This window comes from Varanus komodoensis, unplaced genomic scaffold, assembly GCF_004798865.1.
Source record: "Varanus komodoensis strain SLA01 unplaced genomic scaffold, ASM479886v1 scaffold8, whole genome shotgun sequence".
Lineage (NCBI taxonomy): Eukaryota > Metazoa > Chordata > Lepidosauria > Squamata > Varanidae > Varanus > Varanus komodoensis.
Window position 1 is genome coordinate 2,993,672 of NW_025336481.1, and position 20,410 is coordinate 3,014,081.

Here is a 20,410-nt window from a genome sequence, read left to right on the forward strand (position 1 = left end):
GAAGGAGCTGAATACTGGGGGTGTGAGCCAAACTTGGCAACTTAAATATGCATCTACTTGTTGTAAATTTGTGTAATGCTTAACTTTTGAAAAGCAAGAAAAAATACTTTTCTTCCATCATGCATCTAAGGAATGGGGAAGGTTGGGGTAGTATGTCTTTTCTGTGGCTGGTTTTTTAAAGCATTTCTTAGTCTTGAATAGGGGTGTATACATGTTCCCTTAATTTTATACTATAAACTGAAAGGCCACAAATATTTTTTTAAAAAATCAAGTGACAGTGCCATGCATATATTTTGTCATTAGAACACAGTACTCTTCTGACCCAATTTGAAAAAATGACGGTGTCAGCTAGCTCTCACAGACTTTTCAACTATTCAGGATTATATCTGACAGTGCAACCAATTTCACAAAGCACACGTCATACTACTGCAATCGAAACATTCGATTGCTTTTGCTTTTTATCTCTGCAACATCACGATCAACGAAGATGCACACCTTCTGTTCTGCCGCTCAGTTCCTTTTTACAGTCAGTCTCCCCTTTTCCTAATTGAAGCTGCAACGTACGGTTAAAGGGTTCTCTAGTCCTTTACGATACAACATAATACCTAAAAAGCAAGATCCTAATAATCATCACTCAGATCCAACTTCTTATGAAATTCTTCCATCTTTTGATAGAGGCGTGGCTTACTATTCCCACTGACAAGGTTTAACTAAAGCCCTTCGGGTTGATTTATACCTCGCACCTTTTCCACTGCTGAAAGCCTGGGTGTCCAGAATGTGCACTGCCTTGTGTTTACTATGGAACCTGGTTTTGATCATTCGGTGACTCTGCTTAGCCAGTGTTCTTCAGCCCTGAAGAGAGATCTCCTCATGTTAAAATAACTATAGGCATGATTATGTCCAACATTACCAAAGGCAACAAATCATCACATTGCTGTGCTGCTCTTTCATTCTTGAAGCTCTGGGCTCTAGCTAAATTCACCATCAGCTGCAAACCAGTCAATAGAATGCAAGGACTAAGCCGTAAAAGACTCTTTCTAACCAAAGCTTGCAACCATCCAGTCCCTTCTCGAGCCATCAAGAAAGCAATGGGTCTGTTAGGGCCTTTTCACACATTACGCGGTATTCAGCAGTGAGCCACCGTGACTCCTGGTTTGACTTTATGTGTAGAATACACCTGTTGGCAAACATACAGTTGTCCTCATTTTACATTTTACGTGTACACGTTAAACGTAGATGGATGCCTAAAAAAGATCTTATGTGTGAAATTGGCCCTGTTGCCCTTCTTGACAAAGGAAAGACTCCTCATTGTCTTGAGGAGTTGACACTTGCCTTAGGACAAACGTCAAGAGCAGTGAATGGTTCATAGAGAACAGCCCATAACTTTGCAACATTGCCAAATGCATTCAACATTTCGTTTGATTCCTGTGCATTATTTAAGATTTTTTTTCTGAAGAAGAGCCCAAAGAGAAGCTGGTTTATGGATTCTATATTTAATGTGTGTGAACTAGTTGCTATTCTGCTGAGAGGTCCCTATGAACCTCCACAAGTTAAGGATACGTAGAGGACAGAGATAATGTAGTTTGGTACACCAGAGGGGTGAGGAGGGGAGAGGGAAATGGAAATGGAGAAATCTGATGTTGCCTCGTCTAGACAAAAAAAAAGTGTTGGGATTTGTTTGTTAGTTATTAGGAAGCAGGTGCTAGTTGTGTAGAAAAGCCCTTTATCCAGAAATCTCTTCCCGTTGTTCCTTGTTTCTGCGCACCTCAGCTGCGTGCAGTTCCTGTAAGATATGGAAATGATACAGGCTGTAAACATCCCATATAGAAGGGAGTGGTGAATGGTGACTTAGAGGCTCCAGCTTACCACAGAACACCTGCTCCCCAAGACCTCAGCTGCAAAAAATGCTTTCTTGCCAATTTTGGACAAATTCTATTGGGGAACATTGTTAATCTCTTGCAGCAGTAACAATCTTGCAGCATCTTGTACACTTACACTTGAGCCAAACTAGATCTTCTAGTGAAAGATCTGTGACTAGATATCCTGCACTCTTTTTTAAAAGGGCAAATGGAGCTGTGGAGAGGAGAGCAGATCTGTAATGCAAGGGGAAAGGAGTTTAACCTTTCCACCTGTGCATTTTTCCAACCCAAATCACCCCCATTCCAAGAACTTCTGTTTGCTCTGTCATGCTACCTGTATGGGCAAAACGGCAACTGAAAAGGGACAAGAAGGCAATAGATTCATTTTAGAAAATGGCCAAGAATGGAAAAAAGACAACATGTTGGATTTACCCTTTAAAAGTTGACCCCTTTGTTGTCCCATGTAGCTGCACTCTCAATATAATATTTGAAACTGTTCAAAAGCTTGCAATAGCTGCAGAAAAATAGAGCTCATGCTATTAAGTATGGGACTCAGTTTGGATATAACACTGGCATTTCCTGGCTTGTTTAATCCAGGAATTGCAGGGAAAAGTAGAGCATGCATTCAATATGCTTGTTACCTTTTTTAATAAACGCTCCTGTTCCTGGGTTGATTCATGACTTCCGAACCCAGAAGCTTTGGGTTATTTATTTGTTAAACAACCTAGAGCTAACCAACAATTGACAGTGGTTTGTTGTGGGAATAATTTGGGATTACCTAACTCACAAATGATCCAGAGTGTGTGGGTTTGGCTGACATGAAACAAACATACTTAAAAGCAGAAATACTGTGTGTGTGGCTTGCACACTGCTCATCCCCACAATTGCTGTATTTGCCCAAGAATTGCTGGCATTATGTCAAAACTGAGTTTGTTGGAGCCAGTGAACTGAACAAAGTGCATAACGGGAGAGGCACATGGACCCTGGAATACCCTGCATTACTTGTGGTATGAACTGAGCTGGGTTCTTTATAGCAGAAATGATGTTGGGAATGTATTCTGTCTGGATTCATTACTTGGGAGCCTCTGGCACTTGCCTTCTCGCGGAGTCGCTCCCTCAAGGCAGCTAGATGAGCTTCACGGATCTCCTTGCTCAGCTCCATCTTGTAGTTGAGCTTCTCCTCAGCCAGCCGGCTGAAGTTGTTATTCTCTTCCAAGGCCTTGTGCAGCACCTCCCTCTCGTGTTCTCGCTTCTCTGCCAGCTGCTTCAGGACTTGGGCTTCCTGACTCTACAGTGAAAGCAGCAAGACCACATTAGAGAGCTCTTGAACAGCCAACTGTGTGTGAGTTTGCCCCAGGAACAATCTGTCCCTCAGCTTTCTGCTCAATGTGAGCTGCTGCCTTTTTTCCAGATCATATATGTTGGGGCTACTCTGTGTGTTAATATTGTTTCTGCAGTGTTCTTTAAACGTAAAACAGTGCATGTTTAAATGCTTATAATACCGCTTTTGACAATGAAACGTTGGCCAAACTTACACCTTTAGATCAGGAATTTTAGCATCAGCTTAGGAATAAAATAAAGTCTGGCAGCTTGCTGAACTGGTTTTTTTAAAAATAATTTTTATTAATGTTTCAATCTAAAACACAGCACCCCCCCCTTACATCTAAAAACTGAACTGGTGTTTGAATATCCAGTAATTGTTCTGCCAATGTACTACAGTACTTGCTACCTGCTCATTTCAAATGGCCATACAATTGTCTAGTGTGATTCTAATCATTTTGGACAGTTAAGGATAAAGTATGTATGACTACATCATCAGAAGGCACCATTTCCTGGAGAAGGCACTCAAGCTAGGGAAAGTCTAAGGCAGAAGAAGGAAGGAAAGACCAAATATGAGATGGCTTGACTCCATCAAGGAAGCCCCAGCCTTGAATTTGGAAGTACTGAATGGAGCCATCATGGATAAGACATTTGGGAGGGTTCTCATTCACAGTCACCATAGGTTGGAGATGACTTGAGGGTGACAACAACAAACCATGCGTGCCATTGACTGATAGTTCTCTTACAGTGTGACAAGAAGGCATGACCACTCTCTGTTTCTTGTCTGCACATATCTAGTGTTTAAGAAAGCTCTGAACCACAAGGCTGCGAGAATTTCACACGCCCTCATCACATATGATTTTACCCCAGCTGGGAAATTCCTGTAAGGGTTCCACCCGGGCTCAATTCAAGAAAAGGTCCAAACTGACCAGTGAGCAACTCTTTGGCAAGCACATTACCTTCCTCCTCTCCTCTGCAGCCTCCAGCCTCTTCTGCAGCTCTTCCAGGGACAGGTCCCTCTTCTTGGGGGGAGAGGAAAGGACTGGGCTCTCAGGAGACATGTCAGAAGGCGACTTCAGAATCACTTCAAAGCTCTGACCAGAAGCCCTCTTGTCCAGCTGCTTCACCTCCATATCTAAGCAAGAAGGACATATTTATCAAAAGGATTATGAGATATGAAGCATGCTGTCAGATGTAATGGGATGTACGAACCTTCCTGAGGGAGGAGTGAACTATGTTTGGAAGGGAAGGTAGGAGGGAAACTGCTGGGAGAGACATGCTCACAGTACTCAGTGCCTGATACCTTGTAAATCAACAAGCGACTTGACCTGCTTTGTTTATTCTATTTATATTTCACCTTCCCCTTTTTATTCCGTTACCTCCACTAAGCTGCACTGATGGGCTCTGGTGGGGAGGGGATGAGCAGCTGTGGAACCAGGCCTTGCTGTCCATTCATCTCCTGTGCTGGCTGGCCATTGCCTTAACTGAAAAGCTATGAATGTCACCCATGATGAAGGACTAACTCATGGAGTCACCATTTCATACTGGCCAAGACTTCTTCACTCTGAACTTATCATTAACATGATTATTATGATGTCACATTTATATTCTGCTTTATTTCCTCTGATGAGTAACCCAAAGTGCCTTGCATAGCTCCATTTTATCCTCACAACAGCAACCCTGTGAAGTAGGTCGGGCTGTTGGGACAGGCCCAAAGGCACCCAGGGAGCTTGATGGCTGAGTGAGGACTAGAACCCAGATCTTCTGGACCCCCAGTCCAACACACTATCCATGACACCACACTGTTGCCCCAGTAGCATTTCCAGAAGCAAATCATGGGCTTCAGAAAGCAGATATCTAGAAGTCATGACCAGACATGCCTGCCACTTACCTCCATATTGGTAGATAGTGTTTGGATGTGGCTGAGTGTGGAAACAGGAACAGATCAACGAAAGCAGAGACAGCTCCTTCATTTTCTCTTTGTAAGCTGAAAAGACAAAACCAAAGCTACTGAGTGGAAAGGTTTCATGAATGCTACTTGTGATTTTCTGAGCAAAAGGGTTGAAATGTTGGCCTACAATTCCCACTGCTGCTCACCATTGACTATATTGGCTAGGGTTGATAGGTTTAGGCCAAAACATTTGGAAAGGCAGATATGGCCAATCCTTGCTCTAGAACTTCTCCCATTATTATTTCAAGATGGGGGGAAAGGCAGGATTTCTCTATTTGTTTCTTTATGCCGCTTTTCTTCAGTGAACTACTCAAAAGCAGCTCACAGCAAACCTACACTTATGCAAAACAAAACGATTTATTACATAAATCAAACTGTATGTATCAAATCAGAAACAAAAACAAGTGAACACAAAATGAATTCAAGATCACACTGAAACAAGTATAAAGCACCATTATAATCAAAGACTGTTTAAAAAACATTTTGCCATAATGCAAGGCTGTACAGTTAATTTTAACAAGAATCACCATGGATTCATGACACATCTTCCAAACCACTACAGGCCACAGCTAATGCGCACAAGCGATTGCTGGAGGTTTGTGTCCCTTGCTGTCTTTTTCTTTAGCAGAACTTCTCCCCTGTACACAAACGAGTGTCTTCCAGCCATTGGAGAGGTGGCTGTCAATTTGCTCTTGCCACATATTTTGTAATTCTTCGTACACATCTGATCACCGTCAAATGTGCATTAAAGAGCACAAACATGAATCTGTTGTGCAGATAACAGAGAAAAGGGTTTGGCTGCTGTAAGATGGGCTGTGGGTCAGTTAGATTTTCCCGGCATTGGGCTAGAGGTCTTTTGCTTGCCCTTCCTTATAATACAGACCAAGGGGAAAATAAGATAGGATTCAGTGTTGGCCAGTAGGGGGTTTCTCCTCACCCAGCTCCTCTCTATGCACGTCCCCCTCTGCTTCAGTGGGTTCTGTGGAGCAAATTTAGATTATGCACAGGAGGCTGCAGGAGGGAGGAAAGGACAATGAAGTCCCTCTACCCCAGAAAAGATGCATTGCATGAGTGGAATTCTGCCCACACAATGCATTGGATCCAATCCAATAAAAATGATCAGGCATCAGTGAACAGACAATTGACTTATGAAAGGTGTCTCAGGGCCCTGAGCTGTGTGGAAGCCACTTGTGCATGACTGGGTCCCACGCCTCTCCAGGAACATCTGTGATGCTTGTCAGGAAACGCCGTAATCGAGCAATTCTCGAGTTTCTCACCAGACATCAAGGAAGAGGCAATGTTGCTGTGAAAGAAATCCATATTGGTTGCCCAGCGCCTTCATACAGGCCATAGTGGAACAATAGTCATATGGAAGTGGATCTCACATCCCTAAGCTAAGAAGTGGCCTATGCTGTTGTTAAATGTTGCCAAGTCGCCTCTGACTTATGGTAACCCTATGAATTGAATGCCTTCCAAAAAGCCCTCTCCTTGACAGCCTAAGCTCCTACACATTCGAGGCTGTGGCCTCCTTGAAGGAGTCCATCCATCTCATACTAGGTCTTCCTTTTCTTCTTCTGCCTTTGAATTTTCCTAGCATTACTGTTTGCTCCAGTGAGTCTTCTCATGATGCGCCCAAAGTACGATAGTCTCAGTTTTGCCATTTTTGCTTCCAAAATGGCCTATAGTCCAGAGAAATAATTCAAACCCATCCCAAGTCATTGCGTGCCTGGGCAAGGTGTTTTCCATTTTATGAAGTGGGAACAGTAAACTCACCTAGGGAGAGAGAACTGGCAACGTTCCATCATGTACTTTGCAAATTAAAAAGCAATAAAAACTTTTAACTAAAATAATTAACAATCATTTTTGAGTCAGTCTGTGCAGAATTTGTAAGACTTCATTGTCACAAAATGGAACTGTTAAACAGAGATTATACGGAACCATAATTAGTGACAGACACTGTTTCTGAAGATGAAGTAGCCAAGTTAATCTGATGTCATCGCATGTCCCTAAGCCTCCAGCAAGCCAACCCCTCTCACAGGTTTTTTATGCTGCCTCTGTAATGTTCATTGCTAAGCCTGTCACAGAAAGAGGCTTCGTTAGCTAACTAACCAACAACCTTGCTACATATACTCTGAAATTGTGCACTGAATTACTTAAAAAGAGGGAAACCCCTTTGAAGATTCAAATGTAACAAGATGTTCAATAGATGACAATTTGGAAAGCATGTGAAATCCAAAGTTTGTTGTAAATGTCTTTTTAATCTGTTTGAAAATGCATTCCTGGCTACACATACGACCCATATTTTGTGCAGACAGCAAACCTGTTCCACCAATTTTCCTCTTTCTCCTTTTTATATTCATGTATCAAGGCTAGATAAACTTTAGGTATAGGAGGTCTACTTTATTTTTTTACCAGGACCTTGAGGTCCAACAACCAGAGCCAACGGTGGCTCAGGAGGATGGGCCTACACTGAGAATCAAGCACATCCCTGGCCAACAACAAAATCTACCAACTTTAAATGAATACTCTTTGTTTCAGCAGCCTAACTTAACAATGTGTGAGTGTCTTTCAGTTGGTGCTGTCATTAATCATTGGGGAATCAAAGCTGTGCCGACTTGCACGTCCATCCAATGTTGGGACACCTTCCTTCTCACCCCAGCATGTCCCCAACTTTTCGTGCTACCTGCTCTCCTTCCTGCTCCCCGTTCATCAATTAAAAGGAAAGCAAGTAGAAGACAAGCACAGCTCAGCTGCTGCCAGCAGGCTAATGAGATGAAGAAAGTGGGGTGTGATCGCCTGGCACTTGAGACTCTTGCTCCTTCTTGGCGCCGATGATCAGAAGCAATTAGCTGCTTCCAGACAACATACATCACAGGGGTGGGAGGAGCGGTTCTCCTGGCCTTGGTTGTATTGTGCAGCCAGCAAGACTCCCCAGGGCAAGAATGCGCAGAAGCTCTTGCCCTCACCTCCACTCCTTGCAATTAAATGACATTCTAGCCGCCACTTCCAGCTGCAGCCATGTTTTGCTGCAAAGCAGCTTCGCAAAACTGGTAAGCAAGGTGAGGCGCTGTCCTTGCTTCGGACTGTTTTGCCAGAGCCACGTGGAATTCTCCCAATACCATTTTCAGCTCTTTTCCTCTCCTCCTTCCAAAAGGCAAGACTAATTTCTCTGCAGACACAACAGTTCCTGCTCAGAAGGGTGCTGAGCTGCCATCTGCTTCCGTGCTGAATCCTTGGGAAGAGGCCAAGATTGTCGATGAAGGAACTGTCCTTTCAGCACTGCTTCAGATTTTGCCAGCTACCTTGGGAATGATTCATCCTGAAGGATTTTTTCCCCAGTGGGCACCATGTCTGTGCAGGAGTCTGCACTACCCTCTCAAGTCCACCGCCATGCGTTTATTTTGCTGCATGCCTTGTCTGAACCCACCTGAGAGCTATGTTGACCAGGGCTTAAATCTAGTGCACATTGTATGCTGGGTTAGTGACACCCACCTGCCTGGCACAAATAGCAGGAGAGAACCCCATTAAAGCTGCATGTCTGGTAACACCCTCTAGCACCTGAGCCCTTCTCCCCCTACATCTGATTCAGCAGTAGACTTTTCTGTTCTTCCCACAAATGAATCAATGGCGCACACACACACACAGAGAATACAGTATTGGCAGAGTAATCCTAAACCTGTGGGGAGGAAGATGCTATGGCACTTCCTAAGCCCAGGTGGCTCACACCAGCCAGTGCAGAAGTATCTGTCCCCAGATTTTCAGTTTTGCTTTTCTGGCACTACGGGGACTGGAAAGAAATACACTGGCCCCAGGGGTGGTGCACTTTGTCCTTTTGGGGGCAGGGGAGCTGGCAGAGAAGGGTCAGAACTTTAGACATCATGGGTTCAAAGTCTTCCAGTACCTGCCCCAACACACCCATCTTTACCCTGTACCCCTGTGGAATCGCAGCTGGTGCTGCCAGTGTCACAGAGACTTCTCGGGGCCTCTGTGTCAGCACCCAAAAAACCCTTTAGCCCCTGAAGGCCAGGTGATGGGCTGCACCTTCACTTGCAAAGTGGGATTTTCCACTGAGTAAAGCATGTTTCCCAATTAAAAAAAAAAAAAAAACCAAAAACCTGCTCATGAAATCCTTTCATAAGTCAACAAGTAATTTGTATCCCCTCACCCCAAATTGTTCTTACATTTGCCAACTTCCATTCAGAACACTTTTTAGCAGCTTTCTGAAAGTTTTGGGAATTCCACTCTTTAACTACTTTGTCCAAGAAGAAAGATCTATCATGTATCCAAAGAGAACATTCACCTGCCTTAAGAAATCTTTGGGATGCTCCCTTGGACATAATAACCCTGAAGAGGAGTACTTGAATTCCTCCCCCCCCCCACCCCACCCTGCCCCAATCCTGGGCATATTTTCTTCTTCAATTGAGTAAGAATGACTGTAGCCACTCATTCAGTACTTGGCTCCCTCTGCTCCAAATCTGTTGGCTGGCAACTCATCTGGATGCCGAAAGGGACTTTCCCTGCAGCAATCCTGTAATGGGGTCTGTAGTCCCCCCTTATGAGCATTCTGAAAGCTATGTCAGAGTGCAGTCCCGATGGTTACAAGGAGTCGGGAGGTGGCAATGTGGCTTACTTGGGAGGGGAAAATGCTTAGGGTTGGCCCACCAGTGGCTTCTGAATCCCTACGCCAAAGTGGGATGCAAGTCAGTCCCTTCCTAAAACTTTTTTTTGCCATTCGCCATAGCTCTCCTGGGTTGGGACTGACTCTGTGCAGGAGGGGCTCCGTTCTGCTTCTTTTTTCCCATATGAAAACGCCTACACAGACCTCCTGACCTGAGGCTGCTAAAAAGCTGCTGTCGCTTTGTCATGTTAGCCATTCGAAGGATAGCCCCTTGGCTGCCGGACACTTCGGCCACCCTTGGGTGGCACCTAGTCAGTCACAAGCAAGATGGTGGGGCTGCTACCCCTTCCTGATAGTCTATGGCATCTATATTAGCACTTTGTGCTATCACTGTTAATTAACAAGTACTAAGGCATGCAAAAGAGAAAAGGTGTTGATTGTGCTGCGGGCAGCGTGCATGCATGGATCATTTGTTCTGTCGATCTGTTCAAGGAGTGATGTCTTGGCCCTGCTCAATCATCCAGACACAGGTTCTGAGCAGTGGGGAGGCATCACTTCTGGATTATAATATGGACCCCAGAAATGACCATATTGGGTAAGGACCCAGCCAGCCCAATTACCCTGGTAGCCCAGTTAAATGAGAAGCTGTTTCGAGAGGAAATCCTTCTATCCAATACAGCAACCCACGGTGCAAGCAGGCTGGGTCCTCTGAGACGGCCACCCCACCCTGAACCAGAAGCTGTGCTCACCAAGTTCCACACCAGAATTTCAGAGCGATGCAGGAATGCAAGACGTCGGGCACAAAGAAGACCCTTTAAAGAAGATGCTTCTCTCTCTCAGGGGAAGCCACACCTCCAAGCTGCACATAAGACAGGAATGGGGAACCTTTTCTGCCTTGAAGACCTCATTCTCATAAATAATGTTCCAGGGGCTGCATGCAGATGGCTGGCTGGACCAGGGCCACATGCACACGCAACTCAGACGCGCACATGAAGATGCCCTTCCTCGTCCAACAAAACAGACAAGGAAAGGCCCCTTTAAAGCCTCGCTAGAATGGGAGATGGGGGCAGTGAGGGAGACCAAAGGGCTGTCAAGGCGGAGCAGGTTCCCTTTCTCGGGCATAAGAACTCGGCAGTGCTCTGATGGGTGTTGGGTGTAAGCAGGTGATCTTGCAGCGGTACATGGTCCTGAAAACATGCTGCTTGAGTCTGCTCAATCGACCAACAGCTGTGTGAGGATTTCGAATAATGGTTTGGTCCATTTATAGAAGACTTTCCGTCACCCAGAACCCACATTTTATGGTCAGTGAAGGACAATGGAGTCTGAAACTGCCAGGCCTTGCTCCCTGATAGTCACCTCTTCCAAAAATACACAGAACTGCAGAATTATCTTATAAAGCAGATCCATTTTATAGCAGGGCCAGGTAAGGCGCAAGGTTACCCGACGCCTCAGTCGCTGAGCTGGCACTGCAGTCCAGATCTCCAAGCTTCAGATAACACCCTTCCCAACAAGCCCAGCTTTGCCCTTCATCTCCTATTCGTAGAATGTTGTGAACAGGATAAGTTTGACCCAGAGGGCGATGGCAGGTCACCCTGGCTTACCTAGGTGACAGGTGGAAACCGTGTAGTTTGTGCTATTGTATCACTGTTGCCCTGGCTTCTCTGAGATTTGCAGATACTGAGGTCAGCAGACTAGGACCTGATAATCCTTTGGGGTATCCATGCAGGCAAAAATGCTTCACTTATCAATTGATAGATCAGAAAGCCAATAATGCAAATTGGGTGGTGGGAGGATGGGAGCAGGAAAGGTCAGTGAGCATATGAACAGTGACTCCCTCAGGGGGAAGACGTACATTGCTTTGGAGACCTTGTGTGATGAGAGAATCCAGGTGGGAAAGTGCAAGAGCTATGCAGGCCCTATAACAGAGGGGCAGGGGTGCCTTAATTGAGCCCGGAGCAGAGATTTGTCAAAGTCATTTCAAGGAAAATGAGTCCAATGGTTCACTTTGCTTTAGAAGGATGGATGTAGCAGAGCCTCCAGGAAGCTTCTCTGACCTTGCTATTGATCTCTGTGTACCATAGCTGCCTCGCTATGAAGTCTGTGGGTGAAGCGACTGGAAAAGGCCACCTGGAGCAACAACCAAGGCAGTCAATAGACACAGATGAAGACAATGCATCGCCCCAAGCTGCTGATCTGCCATCCCTCCCAGCTTCCGAGTGCTTCAGGTGCTTCCGAGTGCTTCATCTCCCTTCAGGGCCCAAGCTACTGCCCCTCCTGCTACCAAAGCTGTGGTGTCATGTGGAGAGCATTGCAAATGGACAGCGGCTCCAGCCGAGAGGGAGGCATTCATTCCCATTCCATGGGCTGTGCAATACCTGGTCATCCAGGGCAGTGCCGCATGGACAAGCTGCCATGGCTATGCCTTGCGGTCGTTGCCGAGGCTACGGTTTTGCTTCAGTAGGAATGAAGAGTCGAGTCCTACAGAAGTGTTAGATGCCAGACAGGGAGCTTCTAACATAAAGGCCCAGTCAACTATTTTGTAATATTTTAACTACAATCAGTTATCCAGGTCACTTACACAAAAGGCCATGTGAATTCTGAACTACTGTATAAACTGCAAATCGAATGCCTGGCAAAGTATTTGGCTGAGAATCACAGCTCCTATGTAAAACAAAAACAAAAAATTCAAACACCTCTTTACCTCCAATGATGGCAAGGAAAACTTGGAAACTCTGTGAATCAAGTCTTGTGGTATTTCAAAAACCTGAAGGGGGCTGGGCTTGACTTCCAGCGCTCTGGGGTTGGGGTATCAGTGACCTGTAGGGATGCTGGCTCTTTCTACACAGTTTCTACTTAAGCTCCCAGCCCACCTGGCATGCTCCCCCTCCTCATTCCACTGATTCCTTTCCAAGCCATTCTAAATCCCACAGGCACACGGACAAATTAGAACTAATTGTGCAAAATAAGTCGACACACGCCTGTTGGCATAATTGCTTTCTATTGAAGAAATTTGAATGGGTGTTGCATGAGGACCACCCATTTGCGCTCCTTTCAAAATGCTTCCCCAGCATGACAAGAAGAAAGAAATACAAAGGGCCAAGGAGGACTTCTTGGTTCAGAAGTCCACATTCAGCCTCAACATCTTGGCTAGGAAGCTTCCCCCCCTTTATGCTTGTGTTTTCTCCTTTCCACTACTCTGCTTGCATAAATGGGCATTCTTTTAAGGCATTTCTATACAGAGTTTTTAACCTACCAATTTCCCGGGGTTTTGCTTCTGAATTCTTTGTGGGTTTAATATCAGAAATTTCACACACCCTTTTTCTGGAGGATTTCTTTCTCTGCCTTTCTATATATTTCATTATATAACTACTCACTAGCAGTGTGTACAACTTCACTAGGGATTCATTCTACATTCTCAAATACATCAGATTTTTTCTCAATAAAAAACAGACAATCTCAGGAGACCATAGACCATAGCTTTGTTCTGCCACCTTTGTAAGCCAAGCAACGAGTTTTACAAAAATATAAAAGAAAGGAAAGAAGGGAGATAAAATGATTAAATAAAATAAATCAATCAAATAAAAACTGAGATACCAAAATACAGTCTGAAAAACCATAACAACAATTTAACAAGCCAAGATATACGAGATAAATCTCGAGCCCCTTTTGAACTGCAGCGAGAATTTGGACCGGCCACAAATCCACAAGGAGCACATTCCAGGGTTTGGGGGCAACCCTGGAGAAAGCACTTTGCCTCGAGCTCAACAAGCAGCCTTCTACAAGCAGCAGAATCTTCCAAAGGGTCTCTCTTGCTTATATTAATTATGGAACAGATTCGTGCCAAGGCAGGAGGACCCTCAGAGAGCTGCAGGTTACTGCTGCAAAAAGCATTAAGAACAAACATTATAGGCCAAGGAGTAAAGCTGAGCTGTGATGGCAAGGAAGTTAAAGCATCTTTGCACTTCAGTGTGCATTTCCATAGTCCAGTGAACACTGTGCTTCTCCAAAGAGAGAATGTCAATAATCAGTAATGGAAGAATGGTTCTAATTTGAAAGGTAAGCCAAAAGATAAATTGTATTTGCTCGGGGAAAATGTAAATATATCTGTTTTTATATAAAACATGACAAAAGCTAAAACATAAGCTCAGAGTACAAGGGCAAAGATGTCCCAGACCAATAAAACTGTAGTAGGGTCCCAGATCAAATGGAGCCAGAGCTTCCCCCAGAAGCAAAAAGGACAAAAATTAGGCTGTCATATTTCAGACTCATGATGAAAAGACAAGGCAATCATATTAAGGAAAGTCAAAGGCAGAAAAAGAACAGAAAGACCTAATAAGAGATGGACTGACTCCGTCAAGGAAGCCACAGCCTTGAATTTAGAACAGCTCAGCAGGGCTGGCATGGATAGGACTGTCTGGAGGGTTTTCATTCATAGAGTTGCAGTAAGTAGGAAATAAATTGATGGAGCATCACAGCAACAGCTGTTCAGTATATATTGCAGACACGTCCATATTTCTGCCACAACTTCCTTCCGTTAATTTCTCATCTTGAAAGGGATCTATTGAATGCAAGGAATGCTGCATTTAGCTCTGGCTTCATATGATCCTTCCTGTTTGCAGTCAGGAGCATTATAGGCCTGGTATTAGCTATTATTTTACCAGTAGATTACTATAGCCCTGGAACCAACATACGTTTCCTCGTGGGTCACATGACAGGAAGGCACAAGACCCAGATTCTGCAATGAAGCACTGAAACTGGAAAGATTCCACCATGAGGTTTTCCACAAAGGAAGCCCAACTAGCTTGAAGCCAAGTGCCCGACGCTCAGTTGATGGATATTTTGAATGCAATCCTGCACTTTCACCCTCAATACAGAGGACAAAGCCAGCTTCACCCTGGGCCTAGAATCGTCCTCTGTCCATTACCAAAGAAAAGGTGCTGATACATAATGAACCACGCAGGACATGCCACCTGTGAGCAGAAGTGGAAAACTCTCTCCCGCACCCCAGGGTCGCCCTCGCACAAGCAAGGCCAAGCCTCACAGGAGTGTGTGGATGGATTTCATGCAGTAATTGCAGCACTGCTTGGAAAATACCTCTGCCTCTCAAGGAGCTTTCTCGGGATCTCTGGGGACTTGTCTGAGGCACGGCATGGAAAGACTGCCTGCCTGCGCTGATACCGCATGCAGGCTAAACAGGAGGACCTTGAGAACTCGCTCTCATTCTCCAGAAGGAAGACAAAGCTGAACAAACCTGTGGTCATGGAACAGACCTGGAAGTACGGAAGTTGCTTATGGAAAATTAACAGAGAAGCAGTGGCCGAACCTTTCCGCCAGGGTGCATGAGACTTAGCCCAACTGGGCATACACTTAAACCTCTTCACTTCCACTTGCAAGGAAGCGAATTGCCATCTGGCAAGCTGCCCGTCTCCCTTTTAACCATATTGCCAGTTAACAGGAATGATGCAATGCCATCTGCTTGGGTTTGGAAGGCACGCGACAATAGAAGGGGAAACAAGGGTAGAGAGGTTTGGGACTGAGTGAGTTTTGGACTGCCACTGTCTAGCAGGGCATTACAAACAACCTGCGTACCAAGTGGTTATGTATACATCAGGACCAGTTTGTGGGATACTGTCTGTCATCACCCAAGAAGCAGAGGTCCGGTGAAGAAATGGGATCTTTATTTTATCCTCCATGATGCTCAGCACTGATCTGCACCCAACCAGGAGAGGAATTGGAGGAACTTAATCAGTGCTTAACCACAGAAATGGCCTGAATAGAGGTCAAAAGAAATGGCGTTCAATCAAGGCAAGATGGAGATACTGCTAGAGGCAGGTTCGTCTGCTCAGGTGAGCAGTCAGCCTAATCGTGAAGGTTACAGTTCCCCTAAAGAGCTAGGCTTGTAGTTTGGATGTGCTCAGGGAGCCATCTTTGTCACTGGAAGCTCACCACCCATATTTTATATCACCTGCATTTTTGCCACCCATTTTAGAACTGGGTGGGTGCTATAGTTAGGTAGTGCAGGTTACTATGGAAGAAAGGGCCTTTTCAATAGTGGCCCCTGGATTATGGAATGCCCTTACTAGAGTGGTTTGCATACGACCTGCCTCATTAAGCTTCCACTGCCAGGTAAACACCTTATTTTTCCAGGCCTTTTAAATATTAGCTCTGTGGATTTTTATTCCTGTGCCCTCAATTTTAAATTCACTTTTTGCTGCATAGTTCCTAATTGTCTGTTCTGTGCTTAAAACCAATTTGCAGATTTTATAGGGGGGTAGCACTGCAGCCAGCAAAATTACTTCAGTTATCAGTCAAGAAACTCTGGGTACTTTCAGAAATGACTTTTTAGGGTGTAGTTGTCCAGCCTCATTCATGGAACCTTATGGGAGGTCTCAATAGACTCTTTCCTGCTTCTAACCTTCCCTCAGTTCCCCATCTTTTCTTCCTTCTTTTTACCACCTGAAAAAAACCATTACTGAAATAAAACAGAGAACAGACACGTAGTATCTTTTCACTAGTAGTGCCACTAGTGACCTGTCTGGAAACACCTTGCACATGAGTGCATGCACTCTTTTGACTCAGAAGATCACAGATTTATTTGGTTTAAAGGATCTTAAATAGAGTTGGGAAAATTTTGAGAATTTTGGAAAGCCCTCCCAAAAGACAAGCAGTGTCTATGAAAAATCCTTCCTTCGTGCTGTTCTTAAAAGCAAGAGAAGTCAGTCATTTTTTGCATACTGCCTAAGTATGTGTAATGGGGGAAGCACTGCATAGAGTTCTGTAGGACTGTATACATTGAGGTTAAAGGAAAATTGAAAGGTGTCCTCTCTTAACTAGAAGATCAGTTCCTGGAGAGTATAGGATTTACAACAGGGGCAGCTAGTCAGGGCCTAGCCATGAGGCCTTCTGTCTGAGGAAACACCAAAAATTAGCAAAGAGATAAAAACAGAACCAGAATCCTTCAGGAAGCAGAATTTCAAGCAATGCTGAAGCCAGGATGTAGAAATGAATGTATGCAACTATGAAGGATCACTGCCATTTCTGCAGGTCTCTGTAGGAACTGCAGGCCAGTCAGAGAGAAGACCAGGGCCAGCCATGTAGTACATGGACATGTGTAAACTATCGGTAACGTAGATATGTTCAACAGTAATTCTATGCAGCCTTGACAGGTGGACTTCAGTCGTCCCAAACCATGGGTTGAAGCAAGGAAACCAAAAAAGGGCCCATCCACATTGCCCCCAGTGAGGTGGAACACACTTTTTCAAGGCTTCAGGGGAATGTGCTTTGTTAGTTTGCTTGCTTGCTAGTTGCGAAGTCGTGTCCGACCCATCACGACCCATAGACAACATTCCTCCAGGCCTTCCTGTCCTCCACCATCCTTTCTGTCCTCCACCATGGTGGGCATGTCATGAGCAGAGCTGGCTGGAGCCAGGGGTCAGACTAGATGACCCGGGAGACCCCTTCTGACTCACTCTGTTTCTATGTTTCTATCCCCCGGAGTCCACTTAAGCTCATGCCGACTGCCCCAGTGACTCCATCCAGCCACCTCATCCTCTGCCGCCCCCTTCTTCTTTTGCCATCAGCTGTTCCCAGCATCAGGATCTTTGTCAGTAGCAGTAGTATATTTTCTTGAATTGATAGAGATTGTGGCTTATCAGTGGATTAGCTCTATACAACAATATCAGTTTTTGAGTATTTTTGCATGAGAATGTGCCGATTCAGAGAATATTTTACTTTTGTTTTCCATTCTCCATCTACCATTGGTTCCAGCGAACAGATGAATGTCAGCTGTACATCTGGAACATGGTGTCGCACATTTCTATTTCATGTCCTAAGAAAAGGCACGGCCAGGAAAGACTCCTGCTACAATTGTGGCTTCCACGTTCAGACCTTCTCCCCACTGCCTCTGGCACTCTGTCTCACTCTTTCCACAAACTCTTTCCTCCCTCGTTGGAGAAATACTCAGCATTTGATTAATGTGCATGCTCCTTGAGTTCTTCAACTACCTTCAGGCACTGCCCACAGCAAGGGTTACTAGTGGGTGTTTAGTTTAAACATTTTAAGGCAGCCGTTCTTTAAGGGCCAAATATACAGTTTGCACCATGAGTGGGCTGGGCCCAACAAGAGGCACGCATCTACCCAGAAAGCCAAAAACAAAACAAAATCCAAGAGGCTTTTGGCATCTCTCACCAGTTCAGAGTCCCCAGGAAATGCCATACAGAAATGCTGGACGGGCCCCATTGACTGGAGCGGGTGGGGAGTCTGTCTGGGAGGCGGTGCCTGAAGATGCAGCCGAGCTGTGCAGACGCATTGGCTGGAATGGCACGAGCCAGCTCTACCTGGGCAGCGTCCTTTGGCACAGCGCTGCCACCACTGCAGCCGAGGCCTCCCCGAGCATGTGCTGTCGCTCCCCTCTTGGCTACGTGGAAATGAGCCCCTTCAGCCGGCTGGAACATGCCGGGGAAGCCAGCGGAAGGCGGCACAGAGCGCTAGACCTTTTTCCCAGGGGCAGGCAGGTTGGGCTTCCGAGAGAGCCTCAGACGTCCTCCGAGACGCTCGCATGCCACCCGCTCCTCCTCTTGCTTCAGATGTGTCCTGCTTGCAGGAGGGCGGGCGGAGGAGCAGGAGGGGTGTGTGTGTGTGAAACGGGTGGAGGGCAGGAGGAGAAACAGGCTTAGGATAAAAAAAAAAAAAACCTCCCTTCGCAGCCCTTGGAGGGAATCTTGAGCTGTCTCATGCTGACTGGGGCAGGGATGACTCTGCTCTATCATGCTCTTTGTTTTCGGAAAAACCTTTCCTCGCTCTTTCTTCGGATTTCTATTACACCCGTGTCATCCCGGAATCCCTATTCTTTCAAACGGGTCTTATGGCAAATCTAATCCAATTGGAAAAGAAAGAGGATTGGAAATAGCCCTCCAAGGCCAACCGCTCAGCCTTAAAAGCCCTGTCCCATTGTCAGCAAATTGAAATTTATTGTTCAGGGGATGCGGGGCGGGGGGGACTGAGGGGGAGAAAGTACCATATTGTTTCGGAGCACCATATGGGGAAGGCACCTGGTACCCAGATGTGTCACTCCACCCCCCAGCTCCTTCACGGCAGGGTCCTTCAGCCTTTGCCTTTAGCATGGAGGAGCCTGAGCAAAGCTGTGCGTTTTCATTTATTGTAGACGAATTCTGCAGTAAAGGAATAGGAGGAGAGGAAGACCAAGAAAACCTCCCCAGCCTTGCCTTTCTTTCTGCCACTCCTGACTCTCATTCAGACACAATCTATGTGGATTTTCTAGTATAGGTCAAGTATTTTAAAAGGGTTTCTAGCCTCACACAAAGCTCCTTAGGAGGGACAAGCACACACATACATGCATCGCCCCTGGTATTTTAAAAGGGGAATGCACACCCAAGGAACCGCAGGGATTACAGGGCTGGGCAACCCCAGAGAAACCAGCAACAGTGTCTTCCTTCCAGCTAATGTGTGTGTTTATCCATGTGTATAGCCACCTTCCCCTTCTCTTTCCTCTTTTATTCATTCAGAACGGAGCCAACCAATTCCTTTCCAATGCAGTCAAGAAAAATGACCGATGCCTCCATTCAGAAAAGGTTTCCAGACTGGTAGCGAGGGGGCAAGGTCTTGAAAATCGACACAAGCCGTCTATTGTCTTGGTTAAAAAAAACATCACGGGTTTGTTCCCTGCCAAATTCCAGCTGCTTGGCCCCATCTTTAAAAGAAAGGCAGATATAGCAAGGTGCGTGACCAGGACCTGGGAAGCAGGTGCCCGAACAGGCACGCCAGGCGGTGGCCGCACTGCGAGGACGCTGCGCCCGCCCCCGCCCCACCAGCCAGGCCTTGGAACCTGGGAGGGCAGCGAGGTGCAGCGATGCGGTGGTGTCACAGCCCTGCAGAAAAGGGTGGTCTGAGCACTGCTTTCATTCAGCGCCATGGGCAGACCACTCCCTCTAAAGCAGCTTCTGGCAAGCCAACTTGCCCCGATTCTGCTAATCGAGATGTTCCATATTTTTAAAAGATATATTTTCTCCTCTTCTCTCCCCTTCCTTTCTACAATTGCCAAGCCAATTTTACAGAAATCTAGTTCCACCCCCCCCCCACCCACACACCCCACCCCAGTGATTTCTGGTTACCAGCATTCAGCTAAATGATTTTGTTTTTTTTAGCTATAAAGAGAATAAATTATAATGCAGATTTTGTAAGCAAGAGAAGACAACAATGCTTGCCTAGCTCTTTGGGTCTGGCTTAGCTGCCGAGCCCCACCTTGGAAATGAAAAGGGTGAGTTACACCGATCAGTGCAAATAGCTCCACTCTCCAAAATGTCACCGCAGAGAAAGAAAAACGGCTTTTTGTTTTACCTGAGACGGTGCTGGCCATGGCGGTGAGATGGGTGAGAGAGAAGATGCAGCAAAGGAAGGTGCAGAGGCAGCGAGAGGCAGAAGGCTGGCTTTTCTGCTGAAGTACTGCAATGCTGTGGAGGAGAGGACGGTTCTGACTCAGCTCAAGGGGGCTGTGGCTATTCAAGAAGGGAGGAGAGAGAAAGAGACAGACAGACAGACAGACAGACAGAGACAGAGAAGAAAAGGGGGTTGAAAGAAAGAAGAGGTTCCCAGATCAGAATATCGATTAGCCTCTGAGGGTAGCTTTTGATGTCCAAATCTTTT

The 20,410-nt window shown here is 45.8% G+C and overlaps 1 protein-coding gene across 1 annotated transcript; it reads right to left on the reverse strand.

Annotated features, from left to right (window-relative positions):
- Positions 1-1,506: 1,506 nt before the first annotated feature.
- STMN3 (stathmin 3) lies at positions 1,507-20,202 on the reverse strand. The gene is made up of 5 exons (XM_044454853.1): positions 20,105-20,202; positions 5,071-5,166; positions 4,139-4,314; positions 2,956-3,147; positions 1,507-1,783 (listed from the first exon to the last, which is right to left on the reverse strand). Exons 1-5 carry the CDS (start codon positions 20,121-20,123, stop codon positions 1,724-1,726), a joined length of 543 nt encoding a protein of 180 aa, XP_044310788.1. The 5' UTR covers positions 20,124-20,202; the 3' UTR covers positions 1,507-1,723.
- Between the last annotated feature and the right edge of the window lie 208 nt (positions 20,203-20,410).